The following is a 23,029-nucleotide window of genomic DNA, read 5'->3' as shown; positions in this document are numbered from 1 at the left end:
AAATAATAAATAAAAAGAAAGGCTTCACTTCTGGTTTGCAGTATTGCTCTCAGAGAGCAGGTAAAGGTTCAGTTTCAAGCCTTCTTCTTCTTCTTCTTCTTCTTCTTCTTCTTCTTCTTCTCCTTCTTCTAGAGTTTAAGTTGAAGATTCAGACTTTAGTTGGTTTGTAGTAACTTAAGTTGAGTGTCGACTAAAGTTTACTCTGACTACACTCAAATCTTCAGCGGTGTTTACTTCAAAATAAAATACTGTACATGTTTACTTCAAAATTAAATTACTATACATAGAAATACAAGACTTAATGTTACTAATAAAACAAAAACAAATTAACTTGTTGCAATAAAAGATTAAATACGGATATATTTGGTTGAAAAACAAATAAAAGAGACGTCTTAAGAATTTTCTTGAGTTCTTGGAGGCCAGTTCAAAGAGGAATCTCTTTGAGGCTGTTTTTATAAGTTAGGATAAAACAGGAGGAGTTTAGATGTGTTCTAAAGGGTTTCGCGCCGAATTATTGATGAATATTCAATCTCTTTGTTCTAGGGGCTTTAGCTGTGGCTTTCTGATTAGTAACGGTCCTGTCAGCTTGTATCATATTTGTAAAACCATTTAAGAAACAGTTAAGCAGTTTACATGATTCATGATAAGTCAGTTCTTCTAATAACAAACATTAACCTTCATAACACTCAACACACATATTAACACTTCATGATGTTTATGCATACAACCTTCATTAGTTCAACTTTCTCAAACTATTTACACACCTTAAATCATTTACTGAAATAAAGTTTAATACTATAGTCAAAGGAAATAAAGTTAGACAATAATATATCATAATATAAAAACATTCATTGTGACTATTGTTTAACAATAAAAGAAAACTTTAAACTTCAAACCCTTCAAACATTATATCTGTATTGTTAGCAGTATTGTTACCTGTAGCATAAAAGGTTAATAAGTCTTATATCTCTTTAGTAGATAGTCATACACCTATGAAAGTTATACCGTCTTCTTGTATTTACATGACAAATAACATGATATAAGTTACATAATGATTAGACATTTAATTTACATGAATTTCAGGTTTGCCTCAGGTTTGCAGGGAGGCTTCACAAAGTCCTCAGGAATGTGGATTAGTTTATGGCTTTGTTGATAAGAGTCTGTGCTCCATCTAAGTTGGGAGTTGTTTTCTCCGGTCCAAGTGGCCTTTAGGGTCAGTTTGTGCTTTTAGTTCATGTCATAATTCAACTTATCAAAATGGTTTCTTAGGAGGTCTTTCTGAGTCTGTTGAACATCACTGATCAACCCCCACTCAAAGGGTTACAAAGGTCAGTTCTGTAGGCTGAAGTCTGCTCTTACAAACTTAGGGATCCAGGGAGTCTGTCTCTTATTTTCCTTAAGAATCAAAGATTAGTTAACACAATTAAAGAACAAGCGGTTGTCCTCCTACAATGTGGTCTGAGTGATCGGATTTTCACTGCATCTTTGGTGCATTCACACCTGTCCTAAGTGTCCTGAGCCGTCCACTTGTGATTGGATCGCCCAAGATGCATGTTAATGACAGGTGTAAACAGGGCCTCTGAGCTTCTTTCTATTTTCTCTGTACTGGGGTGTTTACTGCCCCCTGGCATTTTGTTCTCAGGATTGTAAATCATTAAACTGAGTATAGTTATTAAAGACGAAAAACAAAGATCCTTGATCTAGCTAGCTTGCTATCTGTCCGTTAGCAATCTTCTTTGCTCAGCAGCTAATGGTTCATGCAGGTTGAAGAGACACATTTGTACCATCAACTCCTGTCTCAAAACTGTCTGCAAACCAGTCCTCTATGGTGGAGCAGTATATTTCACCAGTGTGTTCTTTTGGACTCTCCAACTCTGTTCTCTAAAAGGTCAGCACTGTCATGATAGTTTGCTAATGGTCAACAGCTTAAATTCAAGTGTCAAATTTTGCCAAAGATGTTGAAGTTGACGAAAAAGATTTGTGTGGCAGTACTTTACTCTCACAAGCAAATCCACAGATTGCTGAGATTCCACTGAAATGAAATAATTTCGCTGCAATTTTTTGCATTTATAAATGTGTGGCCTTTATGTTGTGTCTGGGTCATCATTACGGCACCAGTTGCTCGTCAGTTTGTTGTTAGGATGATTATTATTATACAAACATGGAAAGTAATGGTAAGATAATCGTGAAGTTATTAAGCATTCTTGTAACTAACCAGTATGACGCACCACTTGAGAGGGAACACAGTAATAACCAATATGTAAGTAATTAAATTCAGTAGTTATTAGTTATGTTGCATATTATTACAATTTATTAAGAAAGTCTGTTTTCTCAAGTAACATTTAATTGTCTGCTATATAGTTCTTCATCCTGTGTTATTCAGGATTTAGCAGATTATCAATAACAGTATCAGTTAGTTGTCAGTTTTGTTTCTATGCTTGTTCCTTTGTAAATTCTCAGAATTTTGTGTGCCATTTTCCTTTCTAGCTTTGCTGTCACACCTCTCCTCCACACTTTTTTTTAGCTCTTCCTTCTACTCTCCTACTTTCTCTCCTCCCACTGTTCTTGTTCTTACCCTAGCTCTGCATCTTTATTGCCCTCTAACCTCCCATGTCGTCAGCTCTCCTTTGTCCTTTTCTTGCACTCTGCTCATCTTTTCTCAACTTTTTCGTCATTTCATCTATTCTTCACTTCTTGCCTTATCCCATCGCCTCTCCTACAACTTCTCCATCGTCCCCCATTTCAGGCCTTTTTTTCCCCGATCTTTTCCAACTATCTCCTGACCTTCCCTTTTCATCTTTACTTTTTGCCTTATTTCCCCTCCTCACTTTTACTCGCCCCTAGCCTCTTCCTCTCCCCCTTGTCTTGTCTCTCATGTCATTCATGGATTATTTATCGTCTTCTGGTGCTGTAACGCCACTGTGACAGCCTCTAGACCAGCCACAGAAAGCTATCAACTGGAAGTTTGGTTCAAAGAAACCACAAGGGATTTTTCAAGGGTTGCTGAACTTGTCCTCACAGCTAAGGTTAGAGTATAGATTATTCACAAACTTGGACAAAGTATGGATCAGCTACAAGAGAAGCAGAAAAGTAACAATATGCTTAAGTTAATGGGGTGTACAAGATGCAACTAACTGAGGAAATGAGATATTAGAGACAAAGGATGCATGCCATTGTAATGAGTTATGAGTTTGTCTGTATGGTTGCTTGTAGTTCCTGCTCTTTATTTTATTTACTTATTTTTTGCTAAGATGTGTTAACTATAACAAAGTGCAAGAAAATGCAACAGAACACTTCATTTTCCAAGTCAGCAATTTCCTTATTCCTCAATTCTGCCACTGACATATTAGAGAGATTAAGATACTTCCTGAAAACATGGGACACTGTCCATATTTAATACCTAATAGTTGAAATGTGAAATTATACTATAGTTTATATGTGATAGGTCATCTTTAAGCATTTGTGCTACCAACTGAGTTCAAAAATAATTTATGGTAGGGTTATTTGTTGAACATGTAAAATTCTAGAGGTTAATAATGACTAAATCGGTGTCTTTGTTTGCATGTTATTTAAAAATACAGGACTGAATGAAACAATATATATAAAAGGACATTTTGCTGAAATGCAGCATTAATTTGATTTAGTCCCAGATCTATTTTGTCCTGTGCTGTCCCATGTGATAAATTCAGTCAATCACAGGAAGATATGTGGCACAACATACAGTAACAAAAATATGCTAGTGAACTTCAACAATATTGTTAAAGTCTGGCAGCAACTGATGCCCCTGGATGATGTCCATAAAAACCACACTCAGATACTGGGATTTAGAAGAAAATGATGGTACATACTCTTATACATAGATGCTTACATGTCCACAAAGATGCACAGCTGCGGGCGGCGGTGCACATAAAGCCTACAGGCGACAACAGCAAGTAGTTTAACTATTTATATGATAAAAAGTGGAACAGCAGTTAGTTTGCCACAGCCTCGGTCTCTATGGTGATATTGTAGACTAGTTTTATCTCAGCGGACCACGGCTACAGTATCTTCAGACAATGTGATGGATCTGAACTCTTCTTTCTTTTCTTCCATGTTTCTCCAAGACATATTCACACCTCAGTCATCGTGTTATTTAGTGTTGCAAACCTTAATTGATATAAGAATTATTTTGATGCATTTCTTCTCTGTTTCTTGTCACCTTCTGCAACAAATGACCCATATTTTACCTTTTGAGATTTCTATTTTTTTAACTCAAGAAATTTGGATGAGTCCAATATGTTAAGTATGTCAGGACTGCCTGTTAGCAACCACAATGACTGTTTGAGAAAGACAGATACTTGATAAATCCATTTAGACATTCATCAATTCTACCCAGCAGATTTTATATGTGAGTGTATGCTTAATTGTGTGTGTGTGTGCGTGTGTGTGTGTGTGTGTGTGTGTGTGTGCGCACATGCAAGTTTTTGTTACCTCTTAGGGACCATTTCTGGTTTAAACACTGACCTTGTTGGGATAAGTAGTCCTCATGGGGACCAAAGCCCAGTCCTAATGTGGCAAAATGTCATTTCTGAGGTCCTGGTTAAGGGTAAGGTGTGAATTGTGGTTAGGGTAAGGTTAGGCTTAGACATAAATTGGTCAGGGTTATGGTTAGGGTTAGGGTTAGGGTTTGGGTTAGGCTGTCACCAATGAATGGAGTCAATGCAATGTCCTAACAAGGATAGCTACACTTTCCCAAAGCTCAAGATGGCGTCTTCAAATTGCTTGTTTTGTCCAAACAAAACAAAACAAATGGTAATGTGATGGTAAACAAAAAGTTTACCATCACATAAGGCAAAGAAAAACAGCAAATAGTCACATTTGAGAAGCTAAGATCAGACAAAAATAATTTAAGTGATTAGTAGCTCATGAAAATTCTGATTAATTTTCTGTCAATCAATGAATTATTTCAGCTCTTGTTCAAACATCTAAATATTTTTTAAAAAGTGCAGTATATTGTATCTGTCAATTTGAAGCAGATTTTGCTGACATGCTGATTATTTAATTTTTGTCTATAATTTCAGTCAAATAATAGCCACACATATCCGCAAATAGATACTTAACACTGCACCATTTTTTATGTGTCTGTGTCAGTCTATGAAAGTACAGTTTGTTTTCATTGATGGGTTTACTTGTATTTGTTTTGCAGTTTACTTTGGAATGCCACTTACTAGATGTAGAATCAAAGATATCTCACTTTGACAGGACCGATGTGTTTGTTCATTTATGGGTCCCAGTCCTCATAAGTATGTCTCCTATCCATTTCCCATGCTGAACATGCCCCCTGAGCCAACACAGAAGCTACAAAAATGTGAGTCTCAAAGCCAACCTCACAATCTGGACTTAACCTCCCGTAACAGATACTCACATTGATGATATGATTTAACAGGGAATATAACTAATGAGGCCTTTAATCACCTATCATGTCCTTTTACAAGGAGCACGCCAGAAAGATTTTGTCAATTTTCAGATTTAGTTTTCCTTCCTTCTAGCTCTCTTCTGTTTTCAGCAGTATGTACATGGGGGTCATATAACACAAATATAATGTTTGACTTTCCTCCAGCTTTCTGACATGATTTTCATCCCACTTGTTAAAATTTCTATTTCTGTTTCTGTTGGGTAATGTCATTCAAGTTTTGTTGAATTGTTTTGCCAGATTCTTCTGTTTTTGAAAATGAAAATTTCAAACAAGGTCTTAGGCAGAAAAATAAAGCATTTAAATTGATGGTCAAAGTCTACACGCAGATACAAGGGGTGTGTCCAAATACAAATACATTATTCGGCAAAGCCTAATCTGTTCAGATAGGGTTGTCACAACAAATTGTGGGTTTATTACGAATATTTGTGTCATAAAAATATTTTTAAAATTATTTGTATTCCGAAAGAAAAAAAAACCAAAACATGTCAAATACCAGCATGCAGGTCGGTTACATCACTATCTCAGTCTCTTTCCTCTGCTCGCTGTTACGTCTATCAGCAGGTCTCAATGAGGGGAGTCACATCCACCTGCTACATGACGCACATTTCCTAATTTGGACAACACTTCGGAGTTGGGGGTGTTCCCCAGAGATAAAACTGAGCTACTGACACATGCAAAATGCTCCCAAGGGACTCTCCATAACTTGTTGTTCCCCTTCTACTTTCCACAAAGTTAGGTTGTAAAAAATAGGCAATAAGTAAAAAGTGCAAAGCAATAATCACATTTGAAGTTCCTCCCTACATGTTACACGCTGTGCTGTCTCTGTGTTATGGGTGTATAAATAGGTAGAGGTCTGTCTGCAATGAGGTGATGAGTAAAGTTTTAGCTCAGTAGTCAGCACAGTCGTCAATGACCAGGGAGACTCCAGTTTGAGACCTGGTGTTGGGACCTCCCTCGTAAGGTCATTTATTCATGAACACTTTAATTTTCTAAAATTAAAATTGTAATCAAAACAACTTTTATTCAAATACAAATACTTTTGCAGCCTCAACAAATACAGATACAAATACAAATACTGGGCCCTCTGCACATCCTTGACATTAAATGTTATTATATGTGTGGATCTGTGTGTACATCTGCATACATCTAGTGAATTAGAAAGAGACTTTGACCTTAACTTTAAGGATAAGTTCTGATGACTGACAGAAAGTTTATTTATCTTCTCTGGTGCCACAAAGAGCTTATGAAGAAGTAACTGGTTATGGGCATTAGTATAGACTGTGACTGGACCATATTCTGTAATGCTTGTGTACATAAAGGGTAGAAGCAAGATAAAAAAAAAAGAGGCATCTTGTATCGTAATGTTATGGGGGATGTTTAGCGTTGTCATTAAGTTTCACTCTCATCATGAGGAACTGCCGAAGTACATACAGCATCTCAACACACACCTGACAGTGTACCATCAGCATATGGATTTAAAAATAACATATATACAATCCTGTGTTTGTTTCATTTTGCATTTTGCTCTTGTGTTTATGTGCTTTCACACATAAACTTTGTGAAAGCACAAATCTGCACCCAACTGCACCCAAATCACCATTTCATGTCTATTTCTATTTCTCATTGTCAGTTTTCAGGTAATATTTGTACCCACCCGTGACTCAGTTAGCCCTCACTCCAGAGGATGGAGGAGTTAACGGTGAGATAAAGAATGAGGAAGATGGCTAGGACAGAGAAACCATGTATTATATTGTAACCATGTATGTATTCTGCTGCACAGGAACGTGGCATTGCAGTGTTGTGAACTGAACCTGCATGGACCTGAAGCGAGGATTAGGAAGGAATTTCTATTCTCATAATGAGGGCAAATCAAACAGTGCAGCCACCTCACTTACCCTGAGCAATTTTTGAGCAATGAAAAAAAAGAGGCAGACAGCTAGGACAGAAAGACAATGAGAATGAAGATAGCAAGTATACACACCTCTATACTGAATAAATTAAACCTGTGAAGGACAAACAATATCTCTGGCAGTTAACTAACAACAGTGAGATAAGAGTGCAGTCAGGCTGATCTGGCTCTGCTCATAACAATTACTGAGAGATGAAATGAACAACACACAAACAACTTAAGCCTCATCACGTGCCAGACTCCAATGTTTTTGATGTTCTTTTTTATGTCATTACTGCTTTGATGAGAGGAATAGAAGGGCAGTATACTGTTTGAGAGAAAGGATGTAGTGCATTCGCATCACATCAGCATCATATTTGCATCATATATAAATGTATCAGTTTTTGACCTTGTGACTTCCTAGTGCATATACTTTGTGATCTTGATGTCTTGGTGCAGAACTTACATTGATTTTTGACATCTCATTCACAGTAAACAACAAAAAAAAGACAAAATATAAAGGATTGATCTTGGAGCTTGTGATGCCTTGATGTCTGCTTTTTTTTTAAGTGTGTAATTAACCCACTAAATGCTACATCTGTTAACAACAGCCTGCGTCATTAGGCCTTGTCGTATTGTAACTAATATATCTTCTCAACTGAACAGCTTGCATGCCCAAACAATTATATTGTTACATAATTACATGGTTCTATGTATCTTCCATATATTTATCAGTTTATCAGGATTAATCAGTTGCTTTCTTGCTCATTGCTTTTGAGCAAATTTCAATCACAAAATATTAGAAAAAAGTTTCATATTCTAGCTTTAAATACAATACTGTTACAATAATAATTACAATAAATACATTTTTACATGGCTTTCAATACCTATGTTAAAGGTCAAAACTTGCACCTAAATTTTGGAATGAAGGTCTAGTACAGCGGAGTCATATTACTCAGACTTTACAGCACATACTGTACAGTAGGTCATTCAGAAAGAGAGTTTAGCTATATCCATTTCTTGGTGTCATTCAGACATTTCTACAAAAGAGACAGAATATTTTTTTCACAGGGTTCTCACTGGTATTGTGACAACCCTCTCTGGACAGACTCTTTGTACTCTACCTGCAGGAGCCTGGTGGGCGGAGTTGGGTCGTCAGGAAGATTCACCTTACTTGGACTGACAGGCTTCTATATAAGCTGGAGGCAGTCAGTCATTTGATCTCTCTCCTCTGACTTCCACCATGTTTGTTTTGGTTGTGTTTAGTTTCATTTATCTTTTAGTTATGTACAATATGTACAATCTATTTTTAGTTACAACTCATGTGTGGTCTCTCCTCCTTTGTCCAGTCTTGAGCCAGGTTTTGACAGTATATACAATTGGCTATCAACATAGACACATATGACTATCCATATTGTGAGAAAACTGAAGACCCAAAACAGAACCTTGAGGAATGCCAAATATTTCAGTTTATGTCAGCTTATTTTAAGATTTCAGGTCATAACAGAAAATGTTTATATAAATGAGTATCTGTCTCTATTTTCCGGACTCTCCTGCTTTGACTCCTTTTCTGTTCCTGCTTTTGTCTGATTTCCTCTGAATCCCTTCCTGTATTTCTGTATTTTTCTGTAGTTGGGGTTTCAAGGGAGGCTGGAGGAAGCCTGACATCTTTGTTGGTTCAGCCCATCTCTGCCTTCCTGGCCAAGACGTTACTGTCCTCGCCATCCACAGGCCAGGGAGTCTCCTGTACTCCTCTAGCCATGCCTCCAAATGCAGGTAAATGCACAAAACACAGTTGAACAGAGATGTTGCTGAAGCGTCATTATCAATAATATTTTCACAATATTATAAATTATTTATATCAATCATAACATCAAACAGAATATATACTGTATATTGCCCAATATTGTTGTTGTTGTAAGGGACCATGTACCGTGTTAAACATAAATGTTGCTATTTGATGTACTATACCAGAGTTAGCTTATAGCTAATTTTAATCAGCAATCCCTTCAGCTGGCCACAATTAAAATATGTAACAGCATAATAACAAACAGTACGAAGCAAAAAACATACAGGACACGTAATACAAAATTACACACAATAGTACATCACACACACCCACAATGTCAACTGGAAATGACAAATGTATGCTTGTCAAATTAAAAGCAAGATTATCTGCATAAATGAGAAGACCATGAAATAAAATGTAGGGTCAGTGGTTAGAGTTAAGTTGATTTTAGCAGACTTTTTGATTTGGTTTTAAAAGTACTAATGGAAATACAATTCTTCATGTCGTCAGATCGGGCGCTCCACTGAGTTGTGGCTTTCACAGAGAAAGCTGACTGCCCAAATACAGTGTGACTGAATGATACAGTACAATTTATTATAGAGGATATTCTTGAGGATTTTATAGAGTTCACTGAGAGAAAATACACAAAGTCACATAATAGAGGAGCGGCCAAACCATTTAAAATTTTATAAACAAGGCACAAATTTGAATATAATCTGAAATTCTCAAAGTTCCATAGATTGTATTTCTTCAGTATCCTACAGTGACAATAATGCTTCAGCTTTTTATCCAGAGTTTTTGACATTTATTTATATAAATGGTGATTTTATGGCTGTTTTTCCAGCCTGTCCCCAACATTAAATGCAAAAGGACATATGGGGAAGGATCATAGCTTGCATAAATATCTTGGCTGCATCCGGAAACAGAAAGTTTCTAATGTGTCTAAAGTTTGCCAAGTTATGTTTCTTAAAATTAAAATTTCGATCCAATATCACGCCAAGATATTCAAAATCAGTGACCATGTTAATCCTTTCACCTTTGATGAGAATATCAGCGTTAGGAGGTTGTACCATAGTTTAAGAAAAAAGCACCCCTTTTGTCTTGTTAGCATTCAGACTAAGACAGGATTGATTAAGCCACTGTGTGACCCTTTCCATCGCAGCTGTTAGCTTTACAGCTGCTAGCTCAGCTTTTTTTGCATGTGTGTATACAACAATGTCATCTGCATATATTTGCAGTTCTGTACCGTGACATTGTTGTGAAAGATCAATAATATATAGGCTAAATAATAGGGGGCCTAACACTGATCCCTGTGGTACCTCCATTGTGCACTTCATGTTACTGGACAGCGCATCACAAATTTGAGTTAGATAAATATAAAGACATCCGTGCCAGTGCTCTAGTTGAAAAGTAAATTTAGAGAGTTTTGAGATTAAAATGTCATGATTGACTGTATCAAATTCTATAGCAAATCTAAAAATATAGCACCAACTACTCCTGCTTTATCAGACAGAAAGTTTATCAGACAGAAAGTTTCTAATGTGTCTAGGATGTGGCTGGGGAGAAGGATGCCTGAGCTACTTTGCTTAGCCCCTTGCCAACACATACAGTACTGAGCAAGAAGGAATGGATGGAAGAAACAAAAAGTGATTTTATCTGAGTCTATTTGTGTCAGCATTCTGAGAGGATAAAGCCTTCCATTTAGAAGTGATGGTCATGATAGCAGTCTTCATTATATTATCAGCTGTCCTACAGCTGTCCTGCTGCAATCTCAAGCTTTGTAGGGATCCCATTCAATCATTCTGACATGCAGTACAAAGGTGTGTCCCTTGTGTCTATAATTACAGTTAAGATGCCTTTCGTTAGTTACGTATCGTAACCCCAGATCCTATGAGTATAGGCGTAGCACTCTAAGAGCTGTCACTCTGCTTGAGCAGTTGTGAAGATTCACAACCCCACAAGTGCAGAGCATAATAAGATAAAAAAGTAGGGAGGCATGATATTATTGGCACATCATCGGTATCAGCCGATAAAAGCTCTAAAATGAATTATCGGCATCGGCCATTTCTGCCAATTATGAGAAGCAGATTTGTTGCCATCTCCTCTGCCGCCTGACTGTGCTTCCCTCCATGGACTGTTTCACCCTGTTGGCCCCGGTGCTTCCTTAGGCTCTCAGCTAACGTGAGCCCCGGCTCTCCATGTGGATCCAACCAGAGCACCGAGCCCCGCTTTGTTATTCGGGTTAAAGTGGGAAGAAACAGCGGGTCTGACGGCCACAGTGAGTTGGAACTATCGGCATATCGGATATTTGGCAAAAAATCTAATATTGGCATCCCCAATAAGCATAGACTGTGCCATGGTCATTCTTCATGCCAAGCCTTGTGTGAAAAAGTCAGAGTGAAAAACTTTACACTCCTTTCACATAACACACCTGCCGCTGCAGAAAAGTGACGATAATTATGCACCGCAACAGTCCCAACACGAGCAGAGCACATGATGAATGACAGCAGAGATCACTAATCCATGACGATGAGATTAGGTGAACATCTCCTGGCATGTGCGTAAAAAATGCCAAAGCTGACAACATATCACTGGCCGTCAAGCACGTTCAACACTGAATTAGTCAGGGAGGACACGTTGCTCAGATAAACTGAATAAGGGGCTCAGAGAGGCCCATAATGGTACTGTATAGATGTCCACTACTGCCATTCCAGAAGAGCTGTGGATGAGGACAAAGCCGACATTGAGTTAGCACAGACGCCCTGTGGGGGATCAACCCCAGCTGCACCATAAGCTTGTGTGATAGCATCACACAGCCAGTGAGCCAAACGCTGTTTTGACAGTAACATACCTTGTGTATGTCCCCTGTGATGGATGAACAGTTGCTGTGTCTGTCTGATATTTGCCATTCCCATTTCATAATGAGACAGAGCGCACACTGGGCAGAGTCAGTCAGATGTTTCCTCTGCTTCACTCCCATGTGGTGGACCCACAACCGCTGGCCTATCACCGGGAGGTGTCTAGCTGCAACAGTGTGTCTCTGCGCCTCGGTAGCTACCATGGCTCCCCCACCAACAGCTGCACCATAGTCGGGAACCATGATGCGCTTGTGCCTAATGGGGCCACCAGAATGGCCGCTAAATTCTCCTCCTGAATGTGCGCTAAGAGGTAAGGAATCAGGGGAACCAGGGGAAACGCTTAAAGAGGAGCTTTGGGTCACAGCCGGTGAGAGAAGGTGTCCACTCTCAGTAGAGGGTTGTGCGCAAGCGAAGTGTTTCAGCACTTCCAGCAACGTGGACAGCTCCAGGCAGTTCATGGGGGGGGGCGTGGCAGCTCTGGCCATATTCCTCCCACCACACGAGACTGACACATTCCTCCCCATCTGAAGAGAGATGCGTCTGTATATACTGAAATTTCCCAGTATGTCAGATCTGACTGCAGTGAGGGAGGAATAGTTATCATGTGTCTCTTGTGCCATATCGGGCAGAGACAGCTGAACCACCTCTTTCCTTTCTCATATGAAGAGGCCCTAGAGGAACCACCACGTGACTGGCATACATCATGCCCAGCAAGCACATCACCAACAGCACCACTGGCCCAGCGTGAAGGTGTCTGCTCGCCACTGCAGCTCCTTGGCGGGCAGGCAAGCACAAAACTGGCAAGCGGCCAGGGAGGTGAGCACCAGTCTGGCGTTTTCAGCACAGATGCATGACTTGCAGTGGGTGTGGAGATCTGATGGCAGGATGTAGCCAGTGTGGCAGGTGGGACACAGACGGACTGCTTTGGGACACTAGGCCTTCTTCATTCTTCTCTTTCCAACTGCTTCATAACACACTGAAGAAAAATTGGGAGCAGAGCTCATTTCACAACAGTATTATATACTGGAGATGAGGACCTGAGGGGGGCAACTGTTTGGGGCACAGTAGTGTGAAAGAAAATCTTCACAATTGCACATTCACATGGGATTAAACCCAACAGCGACAGCTCTTAGAGGGCAAAGCCAATACAAAATAGAACTTAAATTTGATTCAGGCATACAATTTTTATAGAAGATAGATTTTGATTCATTGATATTTTTACAGGCTCTCTGCACATTGATCTCACTTGTGTTAATATGCAAGCATTTTGCATTTTCTTTTTTTGGATATGGAATGTAGAGTACTGAAAGACTCGAAAATACACAAACCAAACGATAAAACATTGGAAAATGTGTTTGAGCTGTTGTTTTTGTCTCACTCTGCTTTATCTAAAAGGATCACCTTTACCACCTCCTACCTCTGCTAGCATATCAGTCACACTGTATGGTGATTCATTGAGTCATAACCTGGAATCTCGAGAGATGAGAACTCCAGCAACACTTGTAGTATGAAGAACAACTTTAGGGCCCGTATTTATCAACTTCTACAAATGACATGGATTTTGTCTTTCACTCAGTCCAAATTGTACATTTAGCAATTTGCTTAGTAGGCCCACTAGTGACAGGACTTTGAGAGAATATTTTGTTACACATTTGATCCCAAAGTCAAGTGTATGGTATCACTTGAGGCAATTTATCAGATGTCACACAGCTTTCTTTCTGGAGCCAATAAAAGCTTATACAACTTTTGTCACATATGGAGTACTTCCCAACACCTGGAAACAGACTTTGATGTGTAAAATCAGCGCACTTCCCCTTTAAACACAGCCACGTAACAGTAATAGCTCTTAGCACCTTCAGTCTGAAATGTTTCGGTGTTGAGCTTCAAGAGTCCATATCTGTTGACCCTAAGTGCAGATGAAGAAAGAGCAAGAGGAATAAAGGTAAGGAGGCATACAGAGATAACATTTGTCTATATGTTAGAGGCAGTTGTACCTGTCTCCTAGCAGGCTGTAGAATGTTACTCTCATGCCATTATTTTCTGTCTCTCCTAACAGTGTGCAATCTTTAAAAAAAGATTAGCATTCATAAGAACTTTATATGTAGACCTGCTTTCTAACCCTTCTTTTATTACATCCTGTTTTTATTGTAGTTCTATGCCGTCCTTGCTCTTGTTATTTTGTGCTGTTTAATTACTTGAACTATTTTTTTATTGCTGTTCAGTTTTGATTGTGTTGAAATGTGACTTGGCTATTCAGTGCGCCTTATGGTCAGGTCATCATAAATGAGATGCAGTTCTTTATTAACCTATTGTGAACGAGATGAAAAAAAGAAATGCAGGGACAAGCTTTTACTGTATGCGTCACTGAAACCTTTCCTTCACACAAAAGGAGAATGAATAGATAGAGGTATTAAATAAAACAGATACTTTCTTATAATTGGGGTTTCCTCATTTCTCCTTGCAGGCAAAGAAAGACACTAAAACATGAGGGAATCAGGGCAGGACATTCCAGATCCTCAAGGCAAAAATGGCCATAAAATTCCTGTGAAGAAAATGACACTGTAAAAGCAGTCCTGTTAAAGAGGACAGAGATCAGCAAGAGCAGCCATGTCTATACCAGCAAAGTAATTTCTCTCACATTGAAAGGCAAGCTTGTCTCCTGTTCAGCAACAAATTGAAGCAAAATATCAAAAAAAAAAAGAAGAAAAAGAAATGTATAGCAAGAGAGTTTAATTTCCTTTGCCACCAAGAGATAAATAGATGATAGAAGGTAAGCAAGCATATTTTCCTGTCATTCAAACAGGAGAGTGTTGGGTAGAAATATAAAAGAAACAAGCTAGACAAGCACAGAAGGTAGCGGTTAGGGAGGTGAAATAGGTGATGAGGGTTGGTTCAACCTAATTGCCAATTGGCACCTCTCTGTAGTTATATCTTTGCCTCCAATCAATTGCAGAGGAAAGGAATGAAACTATGTTTGTGGTGAGAACAACATTGAAAAATGAAAACGGAAGAAATAGTACCTACAAAAACCTTTCTAAAATGATCCATGAGATTGAGAATGAAAGGCCATTCTTGACCCTGGAAATAGTAGTAGTTTGTCAAAATAAAATTGAGGTTCAAATACCAGCACTGCCAAGTTTAAACAGAGACAGGGTGACCGTCTCCAACCTTTATATAACGACCACCTGTTATCACATGACCAAAACTCCAGAAACCACATGAGGACTGTCAAGGTGCTAACCTGTGCTTTTTTCAAGGAATAGCATTTTTAAGTACAACAAACAGTTTAGACTGTTAATATTTCTATGTTGTTCCATGTTTAGACATTGTTTCAAATGTTTTTACACAGTAATTTAAATTGCTTAATTGATTAACTGCCAGTATGGTTTGTATTGTAGGATGAGATACCTGTATAAAAGCAGGGGAGGCTCCACAGTTCATTTCACTGAGAGTTGAGAGTGCAGCTGCATGTGGTAGTGCTCAATAGCCAAGGTCTTTTTCATTTTCAACATCATTCTCTGCTGAATTGACTTACTGTATTTTGATTTTTTTTTTTTTTCATTTTTGTGTATAATTTTCCCGCAACTCCACACCTTTACCAGCCTGAATTATACTGTTTTTAACTGGTGGAAAAATCAAATTGACCATACACGGGTAAAGATATTCCTGCTTCCATGTGTCCCTCCTCCACCTCTCTGCCAATACTTACTGTGAGAACCATGAAGTATGTCCATGACAACTGAGCAAATTCCATCTGCTGATGAAGGCCGTGAGTTGTGGTTGAGGGCCTTGGAAAAAAGCTAGAAAGTGGAAGTGGGTTAAGATTATCTTGTCAAAAAGGTACCCAGCACTTTATCATGAGGTGCCTTCCAAAATACATATGGCCATTACACAAATGATTTATATTAGTGTTTTCTGATCTGCCTCCTCTGTGGTGAAGGTTTTGTTAAATGTAAGCAACTGAAACTACTTGGTTATGGTTAGAGAAAGATGGTGATCAAAGTTAAAAGAAACTGATGCTGACTGTTGGTGGAAGACAGGTTATAAGACTGGTGTCCAGTGTTTTAACAGTGCACTACTGCTGTCTTTACATATGACTTTACATTATTCACACAACCACAAGAGATTGCTCTCCAGAAAAAAAAAAGAAAACAAAAACATTTATCATTTTAGGTTTATGTTTGACCAAATGACCAATGCTGTTGTCTTTCTAGTGAAGATAATCTCCCAATAGTCTCTCAGCTACATTTGTCTAACTCCTGGGTGTGCATTGTAAGTCGATTCAAAACCTCTACATGTGTCTAACAGCTAACAGCTGTGTCTCCATTGTTAATCTGTGTCATTTCTATCTCATAAGTGATATCTTGCAGTTTTTTGTCTGATCCTGTAAGCAACTGCTTCACTAGAGGAGTTGGGGATAGCCTTAGCATATTGACTGTGTGTGTGTTCAGGTAGTGTGTATATGTGCGTAAGAGAGGAGAGAGATGAGATGGATACAGTATTAAGGGGTAATTCCTGCTTTTGAGAGTGTAAATCCCCTTTTATCACAGCATCATCACCACAGACTTCTACCACACTGCCACCTTCTGCTCTTTCACTCTCACATTATGAGTCCGCTGTCTTTCACTTAAGCTTCCACTCAATCACCCCCCCAGCAGTTTGCGGCAAGGGGAATGCAAGGGAGTCGATGTCTCTTGCATGTTTCCCCACTGTACATGTGTCTGTCCACAGTCTGTCCATTTCCATTTATTCCCCAATATATCCAAGCAGCTGGTCACTGACTGGAACACTGCTTTCTGCCGCTCCCCATGTTGCACAGATAACACACACACACACACACACACACACACACAATTCATTACTGTTAGGCACCCATGCTGTCCGAGTGAGTCACACAGACAATCATTGATGCACCCCCAAAAACCACTGGCCGAAGACATGAGCACAATTGATCCTTCAGTGCAGGGGGCCAGATTGTTCATGTGTGTAGCACTTTTGCCTGGTATTGTTTTCAGTTGCAAGTTTTAAGTATCCCATGGTGTTAGTGCTTTAAGAATTTCAGTATTATTGAATTTTAGTGTTTTTTGGTGTCAAACGGTTTGTTGAGTATCTTATATTGACACTTTTTTGGGCACTTATTGGTTTGTAGAATATTTTAGTGTAATACTAGTGTATCTGCTTTGACTGTCTTTTCAGTGGTTTGTGTCTTAGTGCTACAAATGAATATTACGTATTATATTTTTTGTGTGTCACATGATCTAAATAGTGTTGCTGTTCCAGTTCTGGCAGAGGTACTGTTAGTGTTGGAGTGCACATGAATATGTTAAGAGAGAGAGAGAGAGAGAGAGTGTGTGTGTGTGTGTGTGTGTGTGTGTGTGTGTGTGCAATTGCGCATGGGTGTTTGTTCCCACTCTCTGACAACAGACATCTGTGAAGACCGAGCTTTATGTACTTCCAATGGTTCTGCAAAGTAGGCTTCTTTTTGAAATGTTGCCATTACATCAAATGAGTTGGATAGAGGGAGAGAATGGGTGCATTAGAGGGAGAGAGACAAAAGGGAAGACAAAGAGAGCGAGCGAGAGAGATGTAATCTGTCTCCAATCGATTGGCTGCACCTCTGACCACTCTTGGGATCCCACTATCATTTGTTTCCATCTGTCTGCCTCCTTTCATTTTTTTCTCTCTCTTTTTAATTCCTTTTCTCCTTATTTTTCTCTTTTAATTCCCATTCAATTAAGGCTGGCTGTATTGGCTGGCCATTGGTTAATTGCTCAGGGACCCTCCACGGAGATCACCAGACCTAAACGAGAGACGCGGTCGACCTCACAGTACTTGGAGTGCGGTGTGTGTATGTGTGAATTTGCTCATCTATATCAGTCTTTTGCCTGTGTGCATATTTACACAATGTACACTCTTTCATTTAAAAGACTTCCTAACTTTCATCAGTTTGATGGCATTAACTATTGTGTGTCCTTGTGAAGGGTTAGGTGCAACACACAAGCATATGTATTGTAATCCTGCATACTTATTCCTTTCGTTTGAATTCTTCCAAACATATTTTCAGTAGTCACATACAGGCCAGCTTAGTTACTTAAATCAGCCCAATCAGCCAAACAAGTCCAATAGGGCAAGGCAGGGACAGTGAGACAGGGTGTGTCCTCATGATGTGTGCAGCTAAAAGCAACCTCTTACCAACAATCCTGAAATACACTAGAAACTACTGCTAACATCCTAGCAATAAGCCTTTTTCATAGCTACACTGTGTGAAATGATCACAGCAACATTTTGACTTGCCAAAGTAGGTGTAGTACAGGTATTACTAATAACAGTGGCTCTGTTCTATTTTAGTAGTTTCTCAGTGAGCCATGACAGTGTGACAGTGAGTCAGTATACACAAACATAGACTGTAAGAAATTATGGACGTTGTCACCATGGCGTCACCCATTGGTTTGTGAACTGCTGTTTTGAAGCCTTGAGTGTAGTGATTTGACCATCGCCATGTTGGATTTGACCTTCGCCATGTTTGATTTTTGGAGCCAGAAGTGACCATATTTGGACGAGAGGGTGGCGCACGGATGTATAATACATACATGGGGTTAAGCTGACCATAGTGCTAGCTGCTAGCTTGGTTAGCACGGTGCATTTACAATCTATGGTTAACAGTAATAATTCTAATGCTAATGCCAATAGGGGTGTGCCCAAATACAGATACGTGATGAATATTTTTTTCATACAAACATTTTTAAAATTATTTGTTTTTGGGAAGAAAAGAACAACATCTCAAATACCAGCATGCTTGTCAGTTACATTGCTATCTCAGTCTATCTCCTCTGCTCCGCTGTTACGTCTATCAGCAGGTCTCAATGAGGGGAGTCACATCCACCTGCTGCATGATGTACATTTCCTAATTTGGACATCACTCCCGGAGTTGGGGGTGTTCCCCAGAGATAAAGCTGAGCTACTGACACACGCAAAGTGTTCCCAAGGGACTCTCCATAACCTGTTCCATAATCCTTTCCACAAACTTAGGTTGTAAAAAATAGGCAATAAATAATCGCCTTTGAAGTTCTTCCCTACACGTTGCACGGTGTGCTGTCTCTGTGTAATGGGTGTATAAATAGGTGGACGTCTGTCTGCAATGAGGTGATGAGTAAAGTTTAGCTCAGTATTCAGCACAGTCGTCTATGATCTGGGAGACTCAGAGAGACAGTTGAAGACCCGGTGTGGGGACCTCCCTCTTAAGGTAGTTTATTCATGAACACTTATTGTAACACTTTGATTTTCTAAAATTAAAAGTGTAATAAAAACAAAAACAAGATTTTTAAGCCTCTTTCCATTTTTATTCAAATACAAATGCAAATACAAATAATTTTGCTGCCTCAACAAATACAGATACAAATACAAAAACTGGGCTCTCTTCACATCCCTAAATGCTAATTTTCGCTAGTGAAAAACAGGCCTGAAGCTCTTAAAACAAAATGCACTCACAGGAAAAACTGAACATCCAACTCCTTAGAGGGTCTTTTATCACAACCAAACACTGGACAAGACTTTTTTGACCAAAATGTTACAATTTACTTTCATTTACTGAAAACACACTGTGACATCGCAGCAGCTACGCCTGTACTCTGCAAATCTGGTTACGCCATGGTTACGTTACATAATCAACGTTGTCGCCGTGGTAGCAACTTGTCAATCACAACTTAGCCACGCCCTAAAGCATACGCTGCTTTATCGTCTATTTTACTTTAAATGGGGCCATAATTTACAAAATGATCATCATGATGCATTGAAGAAGACTTGAAACTAGTGATTGAGACCATAAACTCACAAGGAAAGTGTTAACTGAGGTAATAAATCAAGTGAGAGGTAGGGTTATTTTCTCATAGACTTCTATACAATCTGACCTCTTTTTGGAATCAGTGGAGTTGCCTCCTGATGGCCATTAGAAAGAATGCAGGTTTAAGGCACTTCCGCATTGGCTTCACTTTTCAGACCGGGAGCTACCCGCTTGTGCACAATACAAGGACACTGAAACTGAGGCAGCTAAATGGAATTCAGCCATCATTCCTTTTATTATTTACACCTGTTCTTACTGTGACCTGTTAAAATGTTTTAGTGAAAATACTGTGCCACCAACAAGCTACCACATAAGAAGCACTTACATCATCTTACCAACTATTTAGCATCCACACTACACACCAGTTAGCAATAGGTAGCAACACATTAGCTAACACACAGTGGTAGGTAATGTGTAGCCTACCAGCCACCAACCACCTAGCAACAAGAGGTTCCTGGGAAATTCATTCAGTAAGCACACCTAAAATGTGCTCAGAATTGTTGTAGTATATAATGTGTAGTGTTCTTTGTATTCTCAAGGTGAATGAACCATAGTAAATTCTTGCAAATAAATGTCAGTTTTGTAAACTGAGATCAGATGCCTTTACTCTCCCTACAGACTCTGTTGACTTCCTTCTTCATTTACAGTCTGAAGTTGATAAGTTATTGCATTTTCACACCTGCTTGTATCTCTGTCTCTCCGTATTTCTGCACTCTTACTCTCTTACGTGTCTATTTGTTCATCTGTCTAAATACCTTTTCTTTCCCATATTGTCTGTGTGTCTGTACGCATGTCCACCTCTCTCATTTCTTCAACCCTTTTTCGATTGATTAATTCACTGAACACACCCTGTCCCCATCAGGCCTTAGGGCTTTGGCTCTGACTTTATCTGAGAGGTCTGTCTGTTGACCAGACAATTACCAGGCTAGTCCATCACTACCTCTAAGGCGTGTTGCAAGCCCATGTTTACCCTGGCAAGGTTGTGATTGTACACACACATCTACAGTCAACACATACACACACTTTTTTCTTCCTGCTACATGTTCATGACTTAACACACGTTAACACTTGGAAGCAAAACATTGATTTTTAAATTGTGGGATTTAAAGCATTTTGTAGCAAGCTTCCTTTATTCAGCTTTATACTACATTAGTGTCTGTTGAGTGTGTTGATGAAATGAGTGTAGGGACTGGAGAGAGTGTGACAGTCATTTTGTCCTGCCTGCACATCATAATTTGATTGATTGGTTCGCCTATAACTATTAATTTTTTATTTGTGGTTGATTATTGTGTTCTGATAGGCCTTACTGACAATAAAATAAGTTGCTCTCAATAAAGTAAGTTTCTCTCTGCCCCTAAAAATCACCCTTCACACAGACTGAGGTGCACTTTAAATATTTGATGGTTAATATATGCTTCTGAGAAATACAGGGATTTGCTCCCATTCAGCCACAAGAGCATTAGTCCAGCCCAGCATCAATGGTATTGGGTGATATTGTGTTGGATGGGGTTAAGGTCAGGGCTCTGTGCAGGTCAGTCAAGTTTTTCCACATCAAAGTAGGGAAACCATTTCCTTACAGAGCTACTGGTCCAGCAAACTGCCGTATGCTGTAACATTAACATTTCCCTTGATAGGAACTAAGAGTCTAACCCAAACCATGAAAAACTCTAGACCAAAAGTACACATAAATAAGTGTATGTATATGTGTATATGTGTAATGCTACAGCTGGTGAATTTTAGTTATGTTTTGTGCAAGTGTGCACTCTCTGTCTTTCTCTCACTCACACACACACACACACACACACACATACATCCATCGAAAACCAATTAATGCTGTAGAAAACTCATAGCTGAGGAATGTAACTTCAGCAAGTCAACTGTGTCTGAATTCTTCTTCTCTTAATTTTATAACACATGCAATTCTTTCTTTCCCTCTCTCTGTCTCTCTCTCCCACTCAGAACAAATGCTAAAAGTGTAGCAAATTTCCGTGGCAATTACATTGCGAGGCAAAGCAGAACAACTTGAAATGGCTTTATAGAAAGGACTCCCAGGCCCTTTAATTACACTGCTATTGATTGCTGTGTGCAGGTCTCCCACATTCACTTACTGCTTTTTCTTCAACTCTGCATTTAGTACCCTGCAGAGAATGGCACTGAGAGGCCTATGGATTTAGACTCTATGATCATACAGTGCTGCTTGAAAGTTTGTGAGCCCTTTAGAATTTGCTCTGTTTCTGCATGAATATGACCTAAAATGTGATCAGATTTCCATTCAAGTCCGAAAAACTAGATAAAGAGACATCAGTTGAACAAATAACACAAAAACCTTGAGGAAAATGATCCAATGTTACATATTTGTGTGTGGCAAAAGTACCTCTAGGATTATCAATTCATTTGATGGGTGTTTCAATCATTTGGATGAAAATCAAGTATGAGTCTAGGAGGCCCTGCCTTGTTTAAAGAAGAGAAATCTGGGTCTTCACTATCAAAGTCTGAGCTTCATAACACAGGTTTGTGGAAGTGTGTTATAGCTCGAACAAAGGAGATTTCTTAAGACCTTAGAAGAAGAGTTGTTGAAGCTCACTAAGCTGGAAAAGGTTACAAAACCATTTCTAAAGAGTTTGGACTTCACCAGTTGACTGTCAGGCAGATCATGTACAAATTGAAGACATCCAACACCATTGTTACACTCCCCAGGAGTGTTTGAACAACAAAGATCACACCAAGAGCAGGCATATAATACTCCAGGAGGTCACAAAGGACCCCAGGGTAACATCTAGGAAACTAAAGGCCTCTCTTGCAGTGGCTACAGTCAGCGTTCATGAGTCCACCATCAGGAGAACATTGAACATCAATGGTGTGCATGGCAGAGTTGCAAGAAAAAAGCCACTTCTCTCCAAAAAAAGTATTGCTTACGTTGCTGTTGGCTCAAGACCAAGTGGATAAGCCAGAAGGTGATTGAAACAATGTCCTGTGGATGGATGACACCAAAATCGAACTTTTCAGCTTGAATGAGAAGAATTATGTTTGGTGATGAGCAAACACTGCATTCCAGCCTAAGAACCTGAACCCATCTGTGAAACATGGTGGTGATAGTATCATGGTTTGGGCTGCTTTGCTGCCTCTGGACCAGGACAGCTTGCAATCATTGAAGGAGCTGTGAGTTCTGAGTTTTACCAGCAAATTCTACAGGAAAATG

The 23,029-nt window shown here is 39.2% G+C and overlaps 1 protein-coding gene across 4 annotated transcripts in view; it reads left to right on the top strand.

The window, feature by feature from the left end:
* The window catches only part of LOC137188328 (inactive N-acetylated-alpha-linked acidic dipeptidase-like protein 2), a 581,495-nt gene that overhangs the window by 349,137 nt on the left and 209,329 nt on the right, over positions 1 to 23,029 (top strand). For all 4 annotated transcript variants that reach the window (XM_067597950.1, XM_067597951.1, XM_067597952.1 and 1 more), the window contains one exon: positions 8,976 to 9,119. In XM_067597950.1, coding sequence (XP_067454051.1) covers positions 8,976 to 9,119 — 144 coding nt within the window. The remainder of the gene's footprint in view (positions 1 to 8,975; positions 9,120 to 23,029) is intronic.

This window comes from Thunnus thynnus, chromosome 8 (genome assembly GCF_963924715.1).
Source record: "Thunnus thynnus chromosome 8, fThuThy2.1, whole genome shotgun sequence".
Taxonomy (NCBI): domain Eukaryota; kingdom Metazoa; phylum Chordata; class Actinopteri; order Scombriformes; family Scombridae; genus Thunnus; species Thunnus thynnus.
This window is presented reverse-complemented; position numbering and strand designations above follow the sequence as displayed.